The sequence below is a fragment of the Exophiala dermatitidis genome, assembly GCF_000230625.1.
Source record: "Exophiala dermatitidis NIH/UT8656 unplaced genomic scaffold supercont1.2, whole genome shotgun sequence".
Taxonomy (NCBI): domain Eukaryota; kingdom Fungi; phylum Ascomycota; class Eurotiomycetes; order Chaetothyriales; family Herpotrichiellaceae; genus Exophiala; species Exophiala dermatitidis.
Window position 1 is genome coordinate 1,422,891 of NW_008751647.1, and position 17,329 is coordinate 1,440,219.

The window sequence follows — 17,329 nt, forward strand, 5'->3', positions numbered from 1 at the left end:
TCGCGGGCGGCAAAAGCGCATGATTTCTGGCGTCTCTCCGCGCTTGGGTCCGCAGGATGAATAATGATAATGAACTCGGCCTGGACTGCCTCGGTTTATTGCCTTTGCGGTCTCCAAGCCACGACCATCGACTGACTTATTCGAGTCCGGTCTGTTTGCTCTCTGTGACTGCTCGACATCACCACATCCTTACACCTTCTTCATCTGTGCATTTACCACGTCCTCCTGCATTGCACCATGTCATTCTTAGGCGGCGCAGAGTGCTCAACCGCGGGCAATCCGCTGACGCAGTTTAAGAACCACGTTCAGAATGACACCTCGCTGCAGCGGGATCGTCTGGTCGGCCGAGGCCCTGGTGGCCTGGAAGAGAGCATGCGGTCTCGCATGGCTCCAAATGGATCGGACCAGGTGAGTTGGCGAATGTCGAGGATGGGAACCAAAGCCGTTGACCGGTTAGCAGATGATGAACGACTTTATGCACCAGACGGGTCAGTTGCCACAGCCTTTCGCCATGGAGCAACTGCGACAAGACCTCCCCAGTGTCCAAGGGATCGCTCGTCGGTCACCGTCCCCCGGCTGGGGAGCCGAGTTTGATCCGGGCGAACAAGCACGCATGGAAGCTGCCTTCGCCAATTCCAAGATGGCGGCACAACGACCGAACGGATTCTCCCCACAAGAATTTGCCCGCTTCCAGCAGGCGACTCCGCAGCGGGCCGCGAGTCCGATTACTCAGGCTCCTTCGATGATGAATACCTACCAGAGACCCATGGGGATGGGGTACATGGGTGGGATGAACATGGGCATGAATTATACACCGATGCACATGCAACAACAGCCGGAACAGACCGCAGATAAAGGCAAGGGCAGAATGGTCGAATTGGACGATGTGAACTGGGAAGAACAGTTTAAGGAACTCGAAACGCAACAAGATAGTCTCTCGGATGAGGCCAACCAGGCGATGGAGAGGGAATTGGACGAAATTGACAGGTCAGTCGAAGTCCCCGTGGATACCTTTGAGGATTTTGAGAGTGTGTGGCACGGGATCCAGGCTGAACAAGCATCCAGGCGAATGGCCGCGGAAGCTTCTGATTTGGACCAAGCATTTACGAGCGAGGACTTTGCCGCCTGGGACAATTTTGATTCCACATTCGGCATGAACACCCATAACCCCTTTGAACGAGAGCCCATGCTTGGCGATTACATGTTTGAATCACAGAACCCGTTTTTGGAGAACAGCCACTCTTCCAAGTCCGCCTTTGAACAAGGAAAGGAGATCCTTGAATCGCACGGTAACCTCTCTCTTGCTGCTCTGGCCTTTGAGGCCGCCGTTCAACAAGACCCCAACCACGTCGAGGCCTGGGTTCTTTTGGGCTCGGCGCAGGCGCAGAATGAAAAGGAAGCGCCTGCCATCCGCGCTCTGGAGCGGGCATTGCAATTAGACCCCAACAACCTAGACGCTCTTATGGGGCTGGCAGTTTCCTACACGAACGAAGGATACGACAGCACGGCCTACCGGACTCTGGAGCGGTGGCTGAGTGTCAAGTATCCTCAGATCCATCCCCCGGAGAACCTATCGGACGCATCCGAAGTCGGCTTCACGGACCGTGCAATATTGCAAGAACGCGTGGTTGACCTCTTCATCAAAGCAGCTCAACTGTCGCCGGCCGGGGAACACATGGACCCCGACGTCCAGGTCGGTCTTGGTGTTTTGTTCTATGGGAACGAAGAGTTTGAAAAGGCTGTGGATTGTTTCAAAGCCGCTCTTGCATCAGCAGAAACCGGGTCGGCAAACAGGGAAGGACAGCTGCATCTGTTGTGGAACCGGCTGGGTGCAACATTGGCAAACTCGGGCCGGTCAGAGGACGCCATCACCGCCTATTGCAAGGCACTCGAAGTCAACCCCAATTTTGTCCGAGCCCGATATAACCTCGGAGTTTCGTGCATCAATATTGGATGCTATCCTGAGGCAGCCGGACATCTGCTCGGAGCGTTGAATTTGCACCGGATTGTGGGCGAACAGGGGTTGGATCAAGCTCGTGAGATTGTTGGAGATGGTCATGGAGGGATCCCTGATGCCGAGTTACAGAGGATGATACAGCAAAATGAGAGCACGAATCTCTACGATACCCTGAGGAGAGCGTTTACTGGCATGGGCAGGCGAGATTTGACGGAGCGGGTGGGTGCTGGCATGGAGCTGGACTCGTTTAGAGGCGAATTTGACTTTTGAAGGATATCACAACTGCCCTGACTAGACATATGACCGAAATATACTACAGCAGTGTACTAATTGTACGCCATGGCACATGCAGATGCTTTAACATCGAAGCTCTTCCAAGCGGAATATGCCCAGGGGGATACGCTTGTTGCTACACTACCTAGGTACATGACACTGATCATATTTGGGAGCCTTGCCGAGGGACTGCCAGTCAGGTGATCAGGCTGCGTTCCGCGACGCTCATCATGTGATTGGTTGATTGCAACCGGATGCTGTGGAACTCGTTCAAAGTGGCAGAGGCACTGGCAGTGACCGCAATGACCGCCATTGACTGATCGACCAGCTCCCGCCTGCCAACAAGTTCCCCGGATTCCCTCTCACTCACAACAAGTACCTTGTCAACCCATTGTTGCGCCCAACTCTTCAGGGAGTATTCATTCTAAGCCCGGTTCTAGAACTACCGCCGCCGTACCCAGCTTCGTCCGGTCTTGATCTCTCCAAGCGCAGGCGTGTCCCGCCATCCCTAAGGGCTGGTGCCTGCGGGGCTCACGACGTTCGCGGTCAATAAGTATGGATGACCACGGCGACTTCGACAGTGTTTCGTGGCAGCGGGAGGATACGCAACAGGCGGAATCGTCTGCGCCGTTTCAGGCCAATCTGCCAACTAGACCTGGCGATGGCCGGAGAAGCGATAGCATGAGCAGCGAACCGCAGGCTGGCGAGCATGCCGACAATGTCGATCTGGCGGGAATCGGTCGAGACGGGATTCTGGAAGTCACGGTGGACAGTCCGCTGAAAGAGAACGATGGTACAAAAGACGCATATGTCTCATACCTCGTCACCACACATGTAAGATTGCAGCACCGGGGATGTCCTCCCAATCAAGCTGCGCCCAGCTAACTGACATTGCTCTCAGACCGACTTCAAAACATTCCAGAAAACCGACTTCTCTGTAAGACGGCGGTTCACCGACTTTGTGTTCCTGCGGCAGACGCTACATCGAGACTATCCAGCATGTGCAGTGCCTCCACTGCCGGAAAAGAACAACATGGCGTATGTGAGGGGAGACCGGTTTAGCACAGAATTCACACAACGCCGAGCATGCTCATTACATCGGTTTCTGAAGCGATGTACTCTACATCCGGTTTTGCGCCGGGCTCCAATACTATTACTGTTCCTCGAAACGACCGACTGGAACTCGCAAATGCGGCTCAGACCATCCAGGGGTACGGTGAGCGGAGAAGGCAGCGGCAATACGGCCGCACCGACTGGTTTCTTCGATAATGTCGCAGACACCATGCTCAACGCCTTCTCCAAAGTCCACAAGCCGGACAAGAGGTTCATCGAAGTCACGGAGAGAGCAAACAAGCTCGACGAGGATTTGTCACATGTGGAAAAGATCGTTGCAAGAGTGGTTCGGAGAGAAGGCGACCTGGAGCTGGATTATGCCGACTTGGCCACCAACATGCGCAAACTCACTCCTCTCGAGCCTGCCATTGAAGCTCCCATCCAAACCTTCGCCGGCTGCGTCGAAGAGACATCCCGAGGCTGGAAGGGTCTCAAGGACCACACCGACCAGAATTACCTGGGTAGTCTGCGCGACATGGAAGCCTATATCAACTCTGTGAAATCATTGCTCAAGACCCGGGAGCAGAAACAACTCGACTTCGAGGGGCTCACCGAATATTTGCAGAAAGCGACTGCGGAGCGCGACATGCTTGCATCCAACAATCCGTACTCGCACGGGTCCCATCTCAATCCGGCAACTTTCATCCGGAACAAGGTGGAGGACATGCGAGGCGTCGACCACGAAACGGCCCGCAAGGACCGGGCGCGCAAGCTGGAACTCAAAATCGCCGAGCTCAATCGTGAGGTCGAGAGTGCCAAATCCACCAGCGAGATGTTCGACGAGCAGGTGGTGCGCGAGGTCGCGGATTTCGAGAGGATCAAAGGCCTGGAGTTTAGGGATACCCTCGGTGCGTTGGCCACGCAACATATCGACTTTTACCAGAATGTCATTTCCACTTGGGAACGGTTCCTGGTCGACATGGATCTGGATGCCGACAAACATTTGCACAAGGACAAGGGGAAGGCAGAGACTTGAGAAGGGAGAGGCAGACTACTATTATACATTGAGTAATGACTTTATGGTCTTAAGTTCGAGGCTATCACTACTACCGTGTAGCGAAGGCAGTTTAATGGCCATGATGCAGTACTATCATTTGTCCCACGCTCACCCTCTCCATCTCATGTCTCTCAATAACCATTCCAGCCTTTATCCTGCTCCTGGAACACACCTACATGCAGACTTTTCAGTGTTACACCAGTCCTATACTTTCTCAATGAGCGGAATGTTTAGCACTCCGATGAAGACAAGAAAAATAATATAAGGAATTCGAACCTCGAATTTATTAGACAACAACGGACGACAAATAAAGACCTGAACGCTGAATGAGGTTTTTATGCTCTGGCCTCTGGCTTTTGACTCCTCGCTTTTTGCAATTCGCATCTTGCTCGTTCATTGGATTCTGCAATCTGCAACTGAAACCCCAAAATCCAGACTTCTTTCCAAAGGAAGACACAATCCCTGCCATCACAGCCCATTGCACCCACCACCATATCCAAGAGAACAGAAAACAACAGACCTTCCCAAGGGAAACAATGGGTGACTTCCATCTTCCAAGCCATGCTGCCACTGCTTTAAAAAGGTAACTACTCTATACAGTACTTACTACCAAGCCGTGCCCTCCTCCTGAGCCTGTCTCAACTTCTCATAAAACGCCCACGGCCAGCCCTTCATCTCCTCATCACGGGGCAAACAACTAGCGCCTTCAACCGTAGCAACTAGTTCACCCTTTGCCTTGAGAGCCTCCTCCCTCCGGCGACAATAACCCACAACATTACCAATAACCCTTCCAAGCATATCGGGACTGATAGCTACCGGATTAAGGAACGGGTCCGATTCACTCAGCAACTCCTTGACAGTTGGTCTCAGGGACTGTTCGCGAGTCAAACACCTTCTCAGAGTCTTGATAAGTCCAAACGGTACCACTGCACCACCGATACCCGTGTTGGGGAACTGGATCTCGACTTTTGGATTCGGAATGCTCATGATGCGTTCAAACTGTTTGGCGATATGGGCAAAGGGAGGCTGTCCGTACGTCATTTGATACAGAATACATCCCAGACTCCAAACATCGCTCGGTTTGCCTAGTTTCAGTATCTTGGGCGCGCCGGGAGTCCCTCCCGTGTGACACACCAATGACTCTGGGCTCATGTAGTTGGGCGTCCCGATCTGGTTCTCGCGATGCACATTGACCGTGTCGTCCTGGATGGCGTTTGCGATTCCGAAATCAATCAGCTTTAGCTGGCCTTTCACCAATAGAAAATTCGCCGGTTTCAGGTCCGAATGTACAATGTCGTGCTCGTGTACTGCTTGTACGCATTCCAGCATCTCCTTCCAGTAGTGTCGGGTGAATGTGATGTCTAGTCGAGCGTTGTCTGCTTTCAACTGCTCGTTGAGCATCTTGTTGAAATCGGATTCGCCTAGCTCCATCATCACGTTCAGCACTCCCTTTTCTTCGTTGATCTCGTAGTCGTATAGTCGAATCACTCGGTCCACGTTCTCCAACTTCTTCAAAAGGTCAATCTCTCCTTTGTACCCGGCTATCGCGGCCATGTCGGCTTCTTCCAGGTTCACTCTTTTCAATGCAAAGATCTTGTAGTTTTCCGCCATGATTCGGAATACTCTTGATGACCCGCCTCGTCCGATGCAGTCTAGTCGTCGGTATGTCTTGCCGTTCAACACGTAGTGGACCGATCTTTTGCTTCGTGATCCGGCGTTCGATGTGGCTGCTTCCAAAATCGACATTTTTGGCGGCGGCGCCGGGGCTGGTCGGTGGGCTATATTGTTGGGTTTCTCCACCAGTGGTTGTCGCGAAGGTGAGGTCTGCGCCGGCACTGATGCAGGAGGTTCCGCAGCAGGCTTCTGCTCGCTTGGGGGCTCATCTTCATGCAGTTTTAATACTGGTGCGGTAGACTTTGCTCTGCGAAATGTTGGAGGTGGCTCATTTTCTTGATCTTGCGCCGCAGGATGCGAGGGTAGTGGGGGGATTTTGAAGATTGGATTGCGCTGTACGCTGGATGTCCTCGACGAAGAAGGGTGTGACCCTCGGGTGCCAGGTGTCGGTAAAGCCCTGTTAACGGATGCTGGCCTTGATGGTGGTGGCCGGTTTGGTGAAGGAGGCTCCTGTGGCCACCTTTCCGGCGGCTCTCTTTGTTGTTCGTGTTGCTGCTCCCTCGGTGGTTCTTTTTGACGGTCAGGAGATGCATGCTTGGGCGATTGATAGACTGATTTCACTTGCATGGGACTGCCTTGAAGGGCGAGCAAGTCGTCAGGCAGATCCGCCAGATCAGCTTCTCTGGCCCTTCTACCAACTTCAATCTCGGGTGTGCCTGATCGGGCCTCTTCATGCTGCTCTATGCCCACATCGTCCTCCTCACTTTGCCGCCGCACCATCCCTCGTCTAACAGGTCTGTTCAATAAAGCACCTCCTATGCGGCGAACCCGCATGGTGCTTTGAGGTCCATTCTCTTCCCCTCGTCGGGATCTCAGAATTGTGGACGGGATAGCGCCGCCTTCCTCATCTGGACTGCTTTGTGAGTGATGATTCTGCGGACTGTGAGAACGACCTGCTGATTGAGACGCGTCGACTTGCTGATCTTGTCGCTGAGCCGAGTCGGGCTGTTGATGGGAAGGAGGAGACCTTGAAAGCCGCCTAGAATCACTGATGCGGACGCGCCGTATCCTTGGCGCCGGAGTCTGGGAGTCGTGGAAATCGGAATGAATGCGCGTGGATGGCTTTTCGTGGATTTTGTACATGAATGAACCGTCTCTTCCCAAGATTGCAGGTGGCCCAGGACGAGCTCCTGAGGTGACTCGGACGACCCGTGGAGCTGGGCTGCCGTCTCTTTGTTGATGCGGACTACTCTTCTTCAGTACTTCAATTGCAGGACCTCGCTGTTTTTCGTATTCTTCGTTCGCCGGCCTTGTTTGTCGCGAATGTGGTTCCCAGTTCTCCTTGTCCGGCGCCGAGTGCGGATCAACCTCCCCTAAAATCGCTTGGGCCTCTGCACTGAGCTTGATTGGCGCGAGATCCTCATCGTCGGAGCTGTCGCCTGTCATATTTCGACCAGGTTGTGATGCTTTATATTCTGGTGCGGTCGCATGGGCGGATGGCTGCGCACGATGGGTAGCCAGGCGCGTCGTGGTTCGGAGATGCGATCGTCGAGAGTTATTGAGACTGGAAGCCAGCGCTGCAGGGGTCGGAGTGGCATAAGTAGCCATTTTAGACAATGACAAGCATTGGGTATATCAATATTCGTAGACAGCGCTCATTGTTACAGTAGCCGTAAACTGTGGTTGATCAGACTTGGGATGATTGATGGATGAATAACTGAAGAGCATTTCTCAAGCCTGGACGCGATTGGATGTGAATCCGCAGGGCACGTCGGATAAACCCCGGCCCCAACAACATCCGCGTTGCTAGAGCAACCACATAGCCTGAACCGGAAGGCCATCAAGATGAGGGCGAGTTCTACAGCAGTTCAACGCTGTCTGTCAGGATCCGATTGATTATACCGACTCGTTTCAAGCTTGCAATATCTTCTGATATGTTCACGTGGGATAGTTGAACAACAGCGTGCCGGAATCTAGAAAACAGTCGGCCAAAAACACGGTTCCATTCCAGCGCCCATGCCAAACGAATGCTCATTACGACAGTTTGCTCTTAAGGTCATGCAATAGCCATGACCTGGTGACATGACATATACATGTAGGTTACGCAAGCTCAACTTGGGTTCGTCTAGCTCGAAGCTCACCAACAAAGCTTGAAGCGTATATGTGAATCAGCGGGGCCGCTTACGGCCAACATGGTAGAATTGTATCCTCTCAAACTTTCTGAAGCCACGATTTCGTTGACAGCGTTTGATCCAAAGTAGGATTTTTTCTCACACAAACAGTCCCCATGATCCTTCATGTACAAGACCTTACTTCGGGTATACGATGTATGCGTCGTGAAGTAGAGGACACGGGCGATACAAGCATGATGTTAGCCGTTTATGCTTGCCACAAAAGGTTAGCCTTGCTTGCAATTATTGCGCTTGTCCCGTTTCGGCCAATGTACTTTCTGGCCAATCCAATCTGAACCGCCGCGTGTCTTTTGCTGCAGACCTTCAAGTTCAATTTCGCTCGGGTTGGAACCGGGAGACCAGATTCAACCACACTCCACTTGCGCCGTGTGCATGGCAGCTGGCATCAACGCCCCCAATGATCTACCGCCACTTTTTGAAACTTGATCCCAGGACGATCAAATGTACACCACACAGGGACAGTCCCAGTCCACATCCACCAGCGGAGTAGATCCAGCTTCTTCCGGTCCGACTTCCGGTGACTCTGTATCGGACCACGGTTACACACCCTACTGGCAGCATAGGAGAGGCTCTTGTCATTCAGACGATCGCTCTTCAGATCGTCCCCCACCAATCACCCTCGAGGACCATACCGAGTCTCGAGCAGCTACCAGAGGCGCTCTTTGGGCCAAGTCCATCACCATTGACGACTATGTCATCGTCCATGGCAGCCCACCAGGGCTCGGAGCCTATGTGGTATGGAATTGCAAAGTTCAGACGCTTGACGGAGGGCCAATGACCATCCGAAAACGATACTCGGAATTCGATGAGCTAAGAAGGAAGTTGATCAAAGCCTTCCCTCAATCGAACAAGACTACTCTACCGCCACTCCCTCCAAAAAGCGCCATCTACAAATTTCGGCCCAAATTCCTGGAAAAGCGACGCGAAGGCCTGGCCTACTTTCTGAATTGCATCATGCTCAACCCCGAGTATGCTGGTTCAACCATCGTCAAGGACTTTATCTTCCCTCCGGAATCGTGAGAACCGACTAAAGTTTGGTACCAGGGTCTACATATCACCCTTGTTCGCCATACGGTTCAGGCCTCCTTTTGTGCATCGTGGCCCCAGTTCTTCAAGGACCGGTATGAGTTGCTGTTGGTGTCTTGCTTGGCCTTTTCCTCCTGGGCCAGGTGTCGCTTATTATAAGCAGCAACCTTCCTCATATGAGCCAGGTCGTCGTCATCATACTTGGATGGGTCTTTGTCCGGATTCTTCCTCAAAATTTCGACAATCTTCCTCCCGCTACGGAATAAGTTAGCATATTGATGTGGACGAATCAGTTAGTATATTGATGTGGACAAACCGCACCAATTGGTGCATCAATCCGAAGAGGTCGCCAAACGAAGGCATGGGGTGTTGCAGTCTCCAAATCAGGTCCTATGTACCTACCTCTCGTGACCAATGCTCTCCCCAGAGCCATCATTCTTGGACCAACCGGCCTTTTGGGATTCGTCCCCTCTAAGCCACTCTTCAAGCTCGTCAGCAGTCATGTTGACCGTGTTGTTGAAGTCACTGGGTGTTCGTCAGAAACCACTCGCCCATCGCCAGTCTCTCTGGATGCATACTCGATGACATCTTGTTCACTCTTGACCATTTTGGAAGGCGAAATTTGGAACAGCCTATACGTCTTGGGAGGGATAATTGCCTTGCGATAAAGAAAGAATCCGCGCTTGGAAAGCAGCTGCATTTACTGGAAGATGGCAATACTCAATGCACAGAGGATATTTCATGTCTCTTCTGTGTTGTGTATACGGTACCTTATGCTCGCCCATTGAAGATTACGTCATGACTCTGGGAGTGCCAGACCGTGCGTGGAGATTTTGTGGCGAGCTCACCAAATAATGGTCCAGGCGCCACAATGTTGCACATGGCGCATCGGATTTCGGAAATGGGGCTGTCATTCGGAAGATCCGCTCTGCAAGGCTGCGGAGGGAGGAAATTGGGTGGAATTACTTCGTTGCACGAGGTCCCTTACATAGCACATAGCATAGTACAATACTTGTTTTAATGTCTCTATTGTACCAGTAGTAATTGCTGTGTGGCATTCAAACCCAATCGTACGCAATCTACCGGCAGCAAGGACTTCTTTATCCACAGACCCATTTGTACTAGTAAGCGTAGTGTTCGAAGCGCCGATTGATGCAAGGGGCGCCAGGAGCAACGCAACAACACTCTCTGACCCATAAGCTGTGCTGTATAAGTAGCTTCGAAAACCCTTTTCATCTCCGACTGTGAAAAATACTGCCACTTTCGGACTAAGATTGATTAACGTTGTGGCCAACGAACCAATCCGCGCCGGAGCAGCACAGGTGAATCTCAGGAACCACAGTTCCTGTCCCACTTTGGGAGACCGATGAGGTTTTTGAACCTACCTTAGACGGCTGACAATTGACTGGCATGTGGCTTGCATTTGAGCGCTGCGTAACCAGGAACCCCTGCCCAACCTTCTCCCACTATTACTTCAAGTTCTCGTCAAGGTTGTACCCTCTCATGTGTTGGTTTCAAGTGTCATGTTTCATACATTGTGTGGGATCTCGCGAGAACTCGCTCGGATGCCTGCGTGACCATCTGCGATCTGGTATGAAGATTTGTTAGCATTGAGAACGTTGTTCAAGCCAAGGTCAAGTAAAGAGGAACCGAAGCCCAGATCCCCGATGAACAGGGTATTCCAAGCCACATCCACGGGGAGCGGCCGGGAAGTGCAAATTAGGTGCAACCCTAAGCCGCAGAGAACACCGACGTGGCCACGCAGGGTCCGTTTTTGGGGAGTGCAGTTGGAGAGCAAGTCATGATGAGGATTTGCTGGTGATCAGTGCCGTAGTCTTAGCTGTTTGGCTGGGAGGTAAGATGACTCTGCCTGGCTGGAACAGTGTCTGAGCAGCGACCAGGTGTTGCCGGGATGAAACAAGAGACACGCCCAACGGAAACGAGGCAGTTGAGTGGAGAGCTGAGTTGCGCCCTAAGGAAAGCGCTGGGCCGGAAGAGCCCCAAACCCCAGGCTTAGGGCAGGTCCTTTAGGAGTCCTCGGGCTCTCAGAGTTCGCTGGAAGGCTCAAAGAGACACAGGCAGCCTCCACCACGGGTATCACCCTGGTCCCGAGCCCTGTCACCCCGAGCTGTCAGTGTCGTGGTAGGTCCCTTACCGCCAGCAGAACCTCCGTCTCGCAAGCGTTATAGGCTGCAAACTGCACACAATTCCAGGCCTCAGCTGGCATCTGCCGCCCACTTTTCCCACTACAAACGTACTACTGCTAGCAACCACAGTGCAAACCACGCTAGAGGATCAGGCTCGTCCTTCAACTCACGGCTCGACACGTCGCGTCTAGTCCGCACCTCATCATCGTTGATTTCCTGTTTCCAATTCTAATTATTGCTACTGCAAGAAAAAGTGGCTGTCCCTGTCCAAAGCGGTCGGCCTGGGCGGATGGTCTTTTCTATCATTTGTTTCATGCCCTTCATCAATACTCATTTGCCCTCCAGCGACTTCAGCAGGCTGTAGTTACCTACAGTACTGCAAAAGTGAATGCACCCATCCCCTTTTGCTCCTTTGCATTATCGCTTTCTTGTTGATCCCACCCTCTCAAACCCACCCTGCCAATTGTGGTCCGTGGCCGTTCTCCGCTCTCATATTCGTCCCGAACCGATAGACCCCTGAACCTACGACTGGCATATGCAACTTTTTTGACTGTCAGGACCGTCACCCGGTTTGCATACATCTCGCATTGCGCCCACTACCATCTCAGGGCCCTTGCTTGGCTCGCCGAGAGTCAACCCTCACACCGTTCCTCCCCCATTGACCGACCTGGTCACCGAGTCGATGAGAAGAGGTCTCGGGAGCCGTCCCTCCAGTCTCGACCTCACATTCGAGCATGCCGTTCTTTTCAAAAGTATTCAAAAGCAAGGATGCTGCATCGAAGAAGGCCCCTGCGCCCGTGGCGAATGGAGATGCACACAAGAAGGTACAATGGTCCGACGCCTGGCTTCGAACAAGAGTCGATCCAGAAGAGGTGTCTGAGTTACTGCACATGTGCACAGCGGAGTTGAAGTCGAGAGGTAAGTGTTCGCAGCCGACAGTGGCAGATGGCCGTGCGTCTTACACACTCTTAGACCTGAATGTACCGTTCCTTCTCCTCCCTTTCCGACCTTCCTCGGATCCCTCTGCGGCCAGATCCTTTGTGCGCAACTTTTTCCTTCCGCCCCACGATCGAGATCCATTACGAGGGGATGTCTTGGAAAGAGAACTACGGATGACTGAGGCGATGGTATGTAGATGTCTCACAAAGCTTATGATGCGCTGACCGCGGCTACAGGTGCTAATCAGCGTAATGAAATGGTGCTGGGCTCGTTTGCCTGGTGGAGTCGTCAGTTGGGAGGTGTATGAAGGCTTCCGCGTAGGGGAAAAAGGTGCCAGCGTGAACCACCCAAGATCATGTCTCAGCTGCTGACCTCTTCAGATTCTGGCTTCGCGCGTGACGCCTTCAGCACGTTCGTTCCACTGGGCGTGGATTCCCCTGCTCGGTTACAGATCATCCAAGACTTTTTCGACCTGCTAGCCGCCGTGGCAGCACACGGTAAAGCGAACGGATTAGGAGGGCACAAACTCTCGCGGTATGCTGGCTGGTGGGCTTTCGAACATTACGACACTGGGAAAGGGTTCGAATCAGGATATGAGTCCTGGGCAAAGTACACGATGCCCGTCATTGAACTGTCTGTAAGTTATGCCGCTGACTTTCGATAGTGCCGCCGATGCGACATCACACCTTTTCTTCGCCTACTTGCGTTCGTTATCTCCCGATTCAGGCAAGACAAGCGGTATCCTGGGCCTACCTCGGTCTCTCCAGCAACTTCTCAACTCGACGGAGTATCCCCCAAAGCACGCGTTGCTTTCAAATGAGGTCACTAAGGTGGTCATGATTGTTGACATAGTCTCACCCACTCCGTACGCATTATTGCGACGAGCGAAAAACTTCGAATACCGAGACGACGATCGAGCTCTGCAACGATTCGCGAGTTATGAGGACCCCGTCGAGGCGCTCACCGATGAGTGCCGCCGGGTTTTGAAAGCGATCTCTTCTACGAACCAATCTCACGTCTCCAACGCGAAGACATCAACCAGTTTGGCGGATCCCTCCTGGTCAAGATTTGAAGACATTGGTTTTGGAAGTTCCCTTGAAGACGAAGATGAAGATGAGGAAGACGACGGAGTACTCGTCCGTAGACCTCGTGCCACAAGACCGATCCATCCTTCAGTGCGGCCCCGAGGTTACGCAGATCTAGCTCGGCCAACCACGCCATCGTGGGCGGATTTTCTATCTTCAGGATTTGCGGATGAAAATGGCAGCAAAGCCCCCGCTCCCATTCTCCTACCCCCTGACAAAATTCTTCCACCTATTCAGTCGACTATGATACGTGGTCAAAGCTCGCAGTCCCATCGAAGGAATCTAGACGCTCACCCAAGTCTCGACCCTGGAGAATTGGCGAGCATTACCAGAATAAATGTGGACGACTCTTTCTGGTGGGTTTGGATCAGTAGTTTGGCGTCCGAGGAGCCAACCTCCAGAAAAGCTGTGTTCGGTCGATGTGCTCTCATCGAAACTGTGTTACCTGATGGGCAATGGATGGTAATGGAGGAACAGGTCAAAGGTGCGGCACCCGAACCCGCTGTTGGCGCATACATCGCAGAGAAGAAGACGTTCCTGGGGTTTACCACCAAGCGAGGTCGTCTCGGTCGGAGACGCTCTGGAAGTAAGAAGAGTCTTCTCACTCCAGAGCCGCAGTTCGACACAAGCCACAGGCCAACTTTGGCTCCAGATCAGCAAGCGAAGATCCAACAGGCAGCAGCGGAGCTGTCCAGGAAACGACAGGTTGAAGAGAGAGCGGAGCAAGCTGCCGTGGCCACGAGACGAGGACGAACGCAGGATTTCATGGCCCCGTCGAAAACAAACAGCATCTTTACTCTTGGTCCATTCATTAAGGATGAGGCGTCTCCAGCACTTCAGTGGGCCAACCAGTACGACAAGAAGACCATTCGGGCTAAGTACCTGGGTGACACTCTGGCTGGTAAAGGCTCGCGCGAGATGTTATCCCTGCCTGCAGAGGGTCTTGGAATCAGTAGGTCTACTTCTACCCTCTCGGTGGTGAGCAAGAATAAGGACCTGCCACTCCCACCAGGAGAAACTGGACAACAACGTCCTGCAAAGCTAGAAAGGAGTCGATCGGCCGAACAGATTCCTTCAATGGCAGCGACTCCTACCGCGGCTGAGCCACCGGTCGAGGCCGTCGCCACGCCGCCTGTGGAGGTTGTCGTCGAGCCAGCCCCAATTCCAGTCGAGCCTAAAGTTGATGTCGAGGAGACTGCTGTTCCGGGCGCAGTTGACGTTCCCCTCCCTTCAGCAACACCAGATATCCCGGAGACGCAGACGTCGCAACGTCAGGAGATATCAGAGACAAAGGCACCAAAACATCACCCTGCCAAGCTACGTAAGTCGGTCGATGTACAGCGAAAGTCACCCGAACAGAGAAAGTCGAGGAGTAAGAATCCAGCGGGACCACCTCCGGTACAGAACAAGACGGGATTTCGTAGGCTTTTTGGAAATAAGAGATCCAGATCCAAAGAAGCCCGAGTGCAGGAGCCTGCTGCGGTAGAATCTTCTGCTCCACAGGATGCTGATGACCCTGCTGTTGCTGCCGCAAGACGCGCACTGGAGGGGAAGCCTGCTTTGCCTGGAGATGGTCCCACGTCGCCGCCCTTGAGTCCGGGTCATTTCCATCGTCTTGCGACTATTAATCCTCAAGCCGCAGCACCAGCGGCTCCTAGTGGGAATGAAGCGTCTCAAGTGGAGATGAGCGCTCCTCAAGCGTTCCCCCCACCTACAGAGCTCCCTGCTGACCCCGACACTGATTCTGAGGAAGTCCCGGCACCCCCTATGATACGGCGAGATGAAGAATACGATCAATTATCGCGTGTGGACACAAACGAGCGAGAGCATGCCGACCGAGCATTCTCCACGTTTGATCAAGGCCCACTGCTGGACCAACCTGCTTTTGCGCCGGCAGACACACCGCCGCGGAGTGCATTTTTGACCCCTGGCGAAGAGATGGAATACGAGCCGGCAAGCCTACATTCGGGCCGGTCATTTCAGGGAGTGGAAAGCATGACTTCGGTGGATGAAGAAGACGAGGACGAAGTAGCGTTGACACACCAAGTGAGCCCAACCGATCGATGGGCACAAATTCGAAGGAATGCTGCCGAGAGGGCAGCAAGGCAATCCGAGGAGCAGACGTCTCGAAGCCGCACCGAAACTCGAACTGACGATGGTGAAACAAGTGGTGAAGAGAGTAAGTTTGACAACGTAAGCAGTGTAATGATAGGAAGAAAGCTGACCATGTCAACAGCCATTGAATCACGAGTGGCCCGGATCAAGGCACGGGTGGCCGAGCTAACCGGCAACATGGATGGCGCCCGACGATAGAGCTGGGTTCACAGTTCCTTCCGCCCAAACAGTTCCACGATTGCAAGACGTTGACTGCACACGTGGTTACCAACAATCATTTCAAACACAAGTCGTTTGGGACTTTCGACCTGCGACTTTGCTGGATTTCCATTCACAACACGACGTATGGGGAGCAAAGCAAGGCGTTATCTCTTGGGGATCTGGAGTTTTCGAGTCGTATCTGTGTGCGAGATACCCTCTGAGCACCTGAGCGTTTGCTGGACAAAGTCTTTTTCCATTCCTTTTATGTCACCGTCTTCCTTGATCGAATGAGCGTTCTAGCAGCATAACACTACCAGTTTTTCCTTCGTTCGTTCGAGCTTCTGGGCGGCAATCAAAACACAGCCGCCGCACATCACTTTAATTCCGGGTTGAGGCAATTTGTGTTGGGTTTTGTCTTTTTTCCAACATTCGCTTGAAATTGATCCGAGAATGCAGAAAGCAAGGGGTCCAAGGGTCTGTGTATCCTGGTCAAATGGTCACCACATCGACCCTGGCCATGGTAGTATCGAATTGAAATATATAGAAACGGCAATGCAAGCGCGAGGCTTCGGTCTGTCAGGCTCAGGTCAGGGGAATACCTACGCAGAGAACGGTACGGACAACAAGGCGAAGCAGAGGATGGTAAGGGGACTAGTATGGCAAGGCTCAGAAAACGAGGAGGCCTACCTTAATGCGTCAAATGGTGTGGTCCGTACATAAGGTAATAATGCAGATGATCTATCTAGCCTCCACTCTTGCAGCGCATATGGGCTATGAATGCTTCTGCAGTGTACAGTGTGTGTTCTGTTGTAGAAGTATTTGACGATGGGCCAGAGTGAGTAGGAAGATACCGACACGTCTGGTTAGGCCCGGTCTATAGATAGTAACTTGGGGGCCGAGGCGGCTGGCCTACGTTAGGCTCACTGGCATCACGTCAACTCCTGCAGTGTGGTTCGCCAATAGTAGTGAAGCAACAGTGGATTATAGTGCATGTCAGAGATCTGATGAGAGATGCTTTGCTAGATGCCGAAATCCGCTGACACGTTGGCCGCATATGTGAATGTCGTACCGAGTTAAGCTTGATGTCCAATGCACCCATAGCGCTTCAGAAATGGGGTTCGGTTCAAATTGACTGCAATTACTTTATATACTGTACTATTCTGAATCGGTTGCGAGGCCATTTGTAGAACAAAAAGCGCGTGGTGGCCGAGGTGTATGGCTGGGAAGTACAGACGCTCAGATAGGTACCTAAGGTAGGCACCTACATTACGCGCTGTCTTGTTTTATCATGGGCTTGAAGTACCAGGTATGCACCTCGACGGTCGGTAACGTGTACGCGCTGTAACCAGGATGGTTATGGAGGTTTTCTGACGAAGTACCTGAACAATAAAGTGTCAAGCTGTCGAAAAGTACCTGGAACTGAAGTGGTATGTTTACGGCCTGTCTTTAAGGGACAAAAGCGCATCTGGCTCAAGTGCCCTTGAGGCGCCTATAGGCGTGCTGGGGAAGTATTCCGGCCAGTGTAGTGGTCATAATAAGTCCTAGGGATCCCTGGAGTTCCCCGCGGGCCTTATAGTGACGACGGTCGGTCGGTCGTCTACCTAGGTACTGCAGCCTGGCAGTAGGAGTAGTGAGTAGCACTGCCAGCTTCAATGCCAATGGCCAGCGGT

The 17,329-nt window shown here is 52.7% G+C and overlaps 6 protein-coding genes across 6 annotated transcripts; 4 read left to right on the top strand and 2 right to left on the bottom strand.

Annotated features, from left to right (window-relative positions):
- Window positions 1-237: 237 nt before the first annotated feature.
- HMPREF1120_02019 (uncharacterized protein) lies at window positions 238-2,227 on the top strand (the record flags this gene model as incomplete). Its single annotated transcript, XM_009156051.1, has 2 exons — window positions 238-408; window positions 461-2,227. 2 exons carry the CDS (start codon window positions 238-240, stop codon window positions 2,225-2,227), a joined length of 1,938 nt encoding a protein of 645 aa, XP_009154299.1.
- Window positions 2,228-2,785: 558 nt separating this feature from the next.
- Window positions 2,786-4,319, top strand: HMPREF1120_02020 (sorting nexin-4; the record flags this gene model as incomplete). Its single annotated transcript, XM_009156052.1, has 2 exons — window positions 2,786-3,064; window positions 3,132-4,319. The coding sequence occupies 2 exons, from the start codon at window positions 2,786-2,788 to the stop codon at window positions 4,317-4,319; spliced, it is 1,467 nt and encodes a 488-aa protein (XP_009154300.1).
- A 281-nt stretch (window positions 4,320-4,600) lies between these two features.
- HMPREF1120_02021 (Ser/Thr protein kinase MPS1 (regulatory cell proliferation kinase 1)) lies at window positions 4,601-8,278 on the bottom strand. Its single transcript, XM_009156053.1, has one exon. The coding sequence runs from the start codon at window positions 7,560-7,562 to the stop codon at window positions 4,947-4,949; it is 2,616 nt and encodes an 871-aa protein (XP_009154301.1). The 5' UTR covers window positions 7,563-8,278; the 3' UTR covers window positions 4,601-4,946.
- Window positions 8,279-8,587: 309 nt separating this feature from the next.
- Window positions 8,588-9,166, top strand: HMPREF1120_02022 (uncharacterized protein; the record flags this gene model as incomplete). The annotated part of the gene is made up of 1 exon (XM_009156054.1): window positions 8,588-9,166. The coding sequence occupies one exon, from the start codon at window positions 8,588-8,590 to the stop codon at window positions 9,164-9,166; it is 579 nt and encodes a 192-aa protein (XP_009154302.1).
- Window positions 8,760-9,991, bottom strand: HMPREF1120_02023 (uncharacterized protein). Its single transcript, XM_009156055.1, has 3 exons — window positions 9,751-9,991; window positions 9,575-9,697; window positions 8,760-9,427 (listed from the first exon to the last, which is right to left on the bottom strand). The coding sequence occupies exons 1-3, from the start codon at window positions 9,870-9,872 to the stop codon at window positions 9,223-9,225; spliced, it is 450 nt and encodes a 149-aa protein (XP_009154303.1). The 5' UTR covers window positions 9,873-9,991; the 3' UTR covers window positions 8,760-9,222.
- A 2,062-nt stretch (window positions 9,992-12,053) lies between these two features.
- Window positions 12,054-15,656, top strand: HMPREF1120_02024 (uncharacterized protein; the record flags this gene model as incomplete). Its single annotated transcript, XM_009156056.1, has 6 exons — window positions 12,054-12,237; window positions 12,292-12,446; window positions 12,495-12,588; window positions 12,639-12,867; window positions 12,923-15,522; window positions 15,580-15,656. 6 exons carry the CDS (start codon window positions 12,054-12,056, stop codon window positions 15,654-15,656), a joined length of 3,339 nt encoding a protein of 1,112 aa, XP_009154304.1.
- Window positions 15,657-17,329: the final 1,673 nt, after the last annotated feature.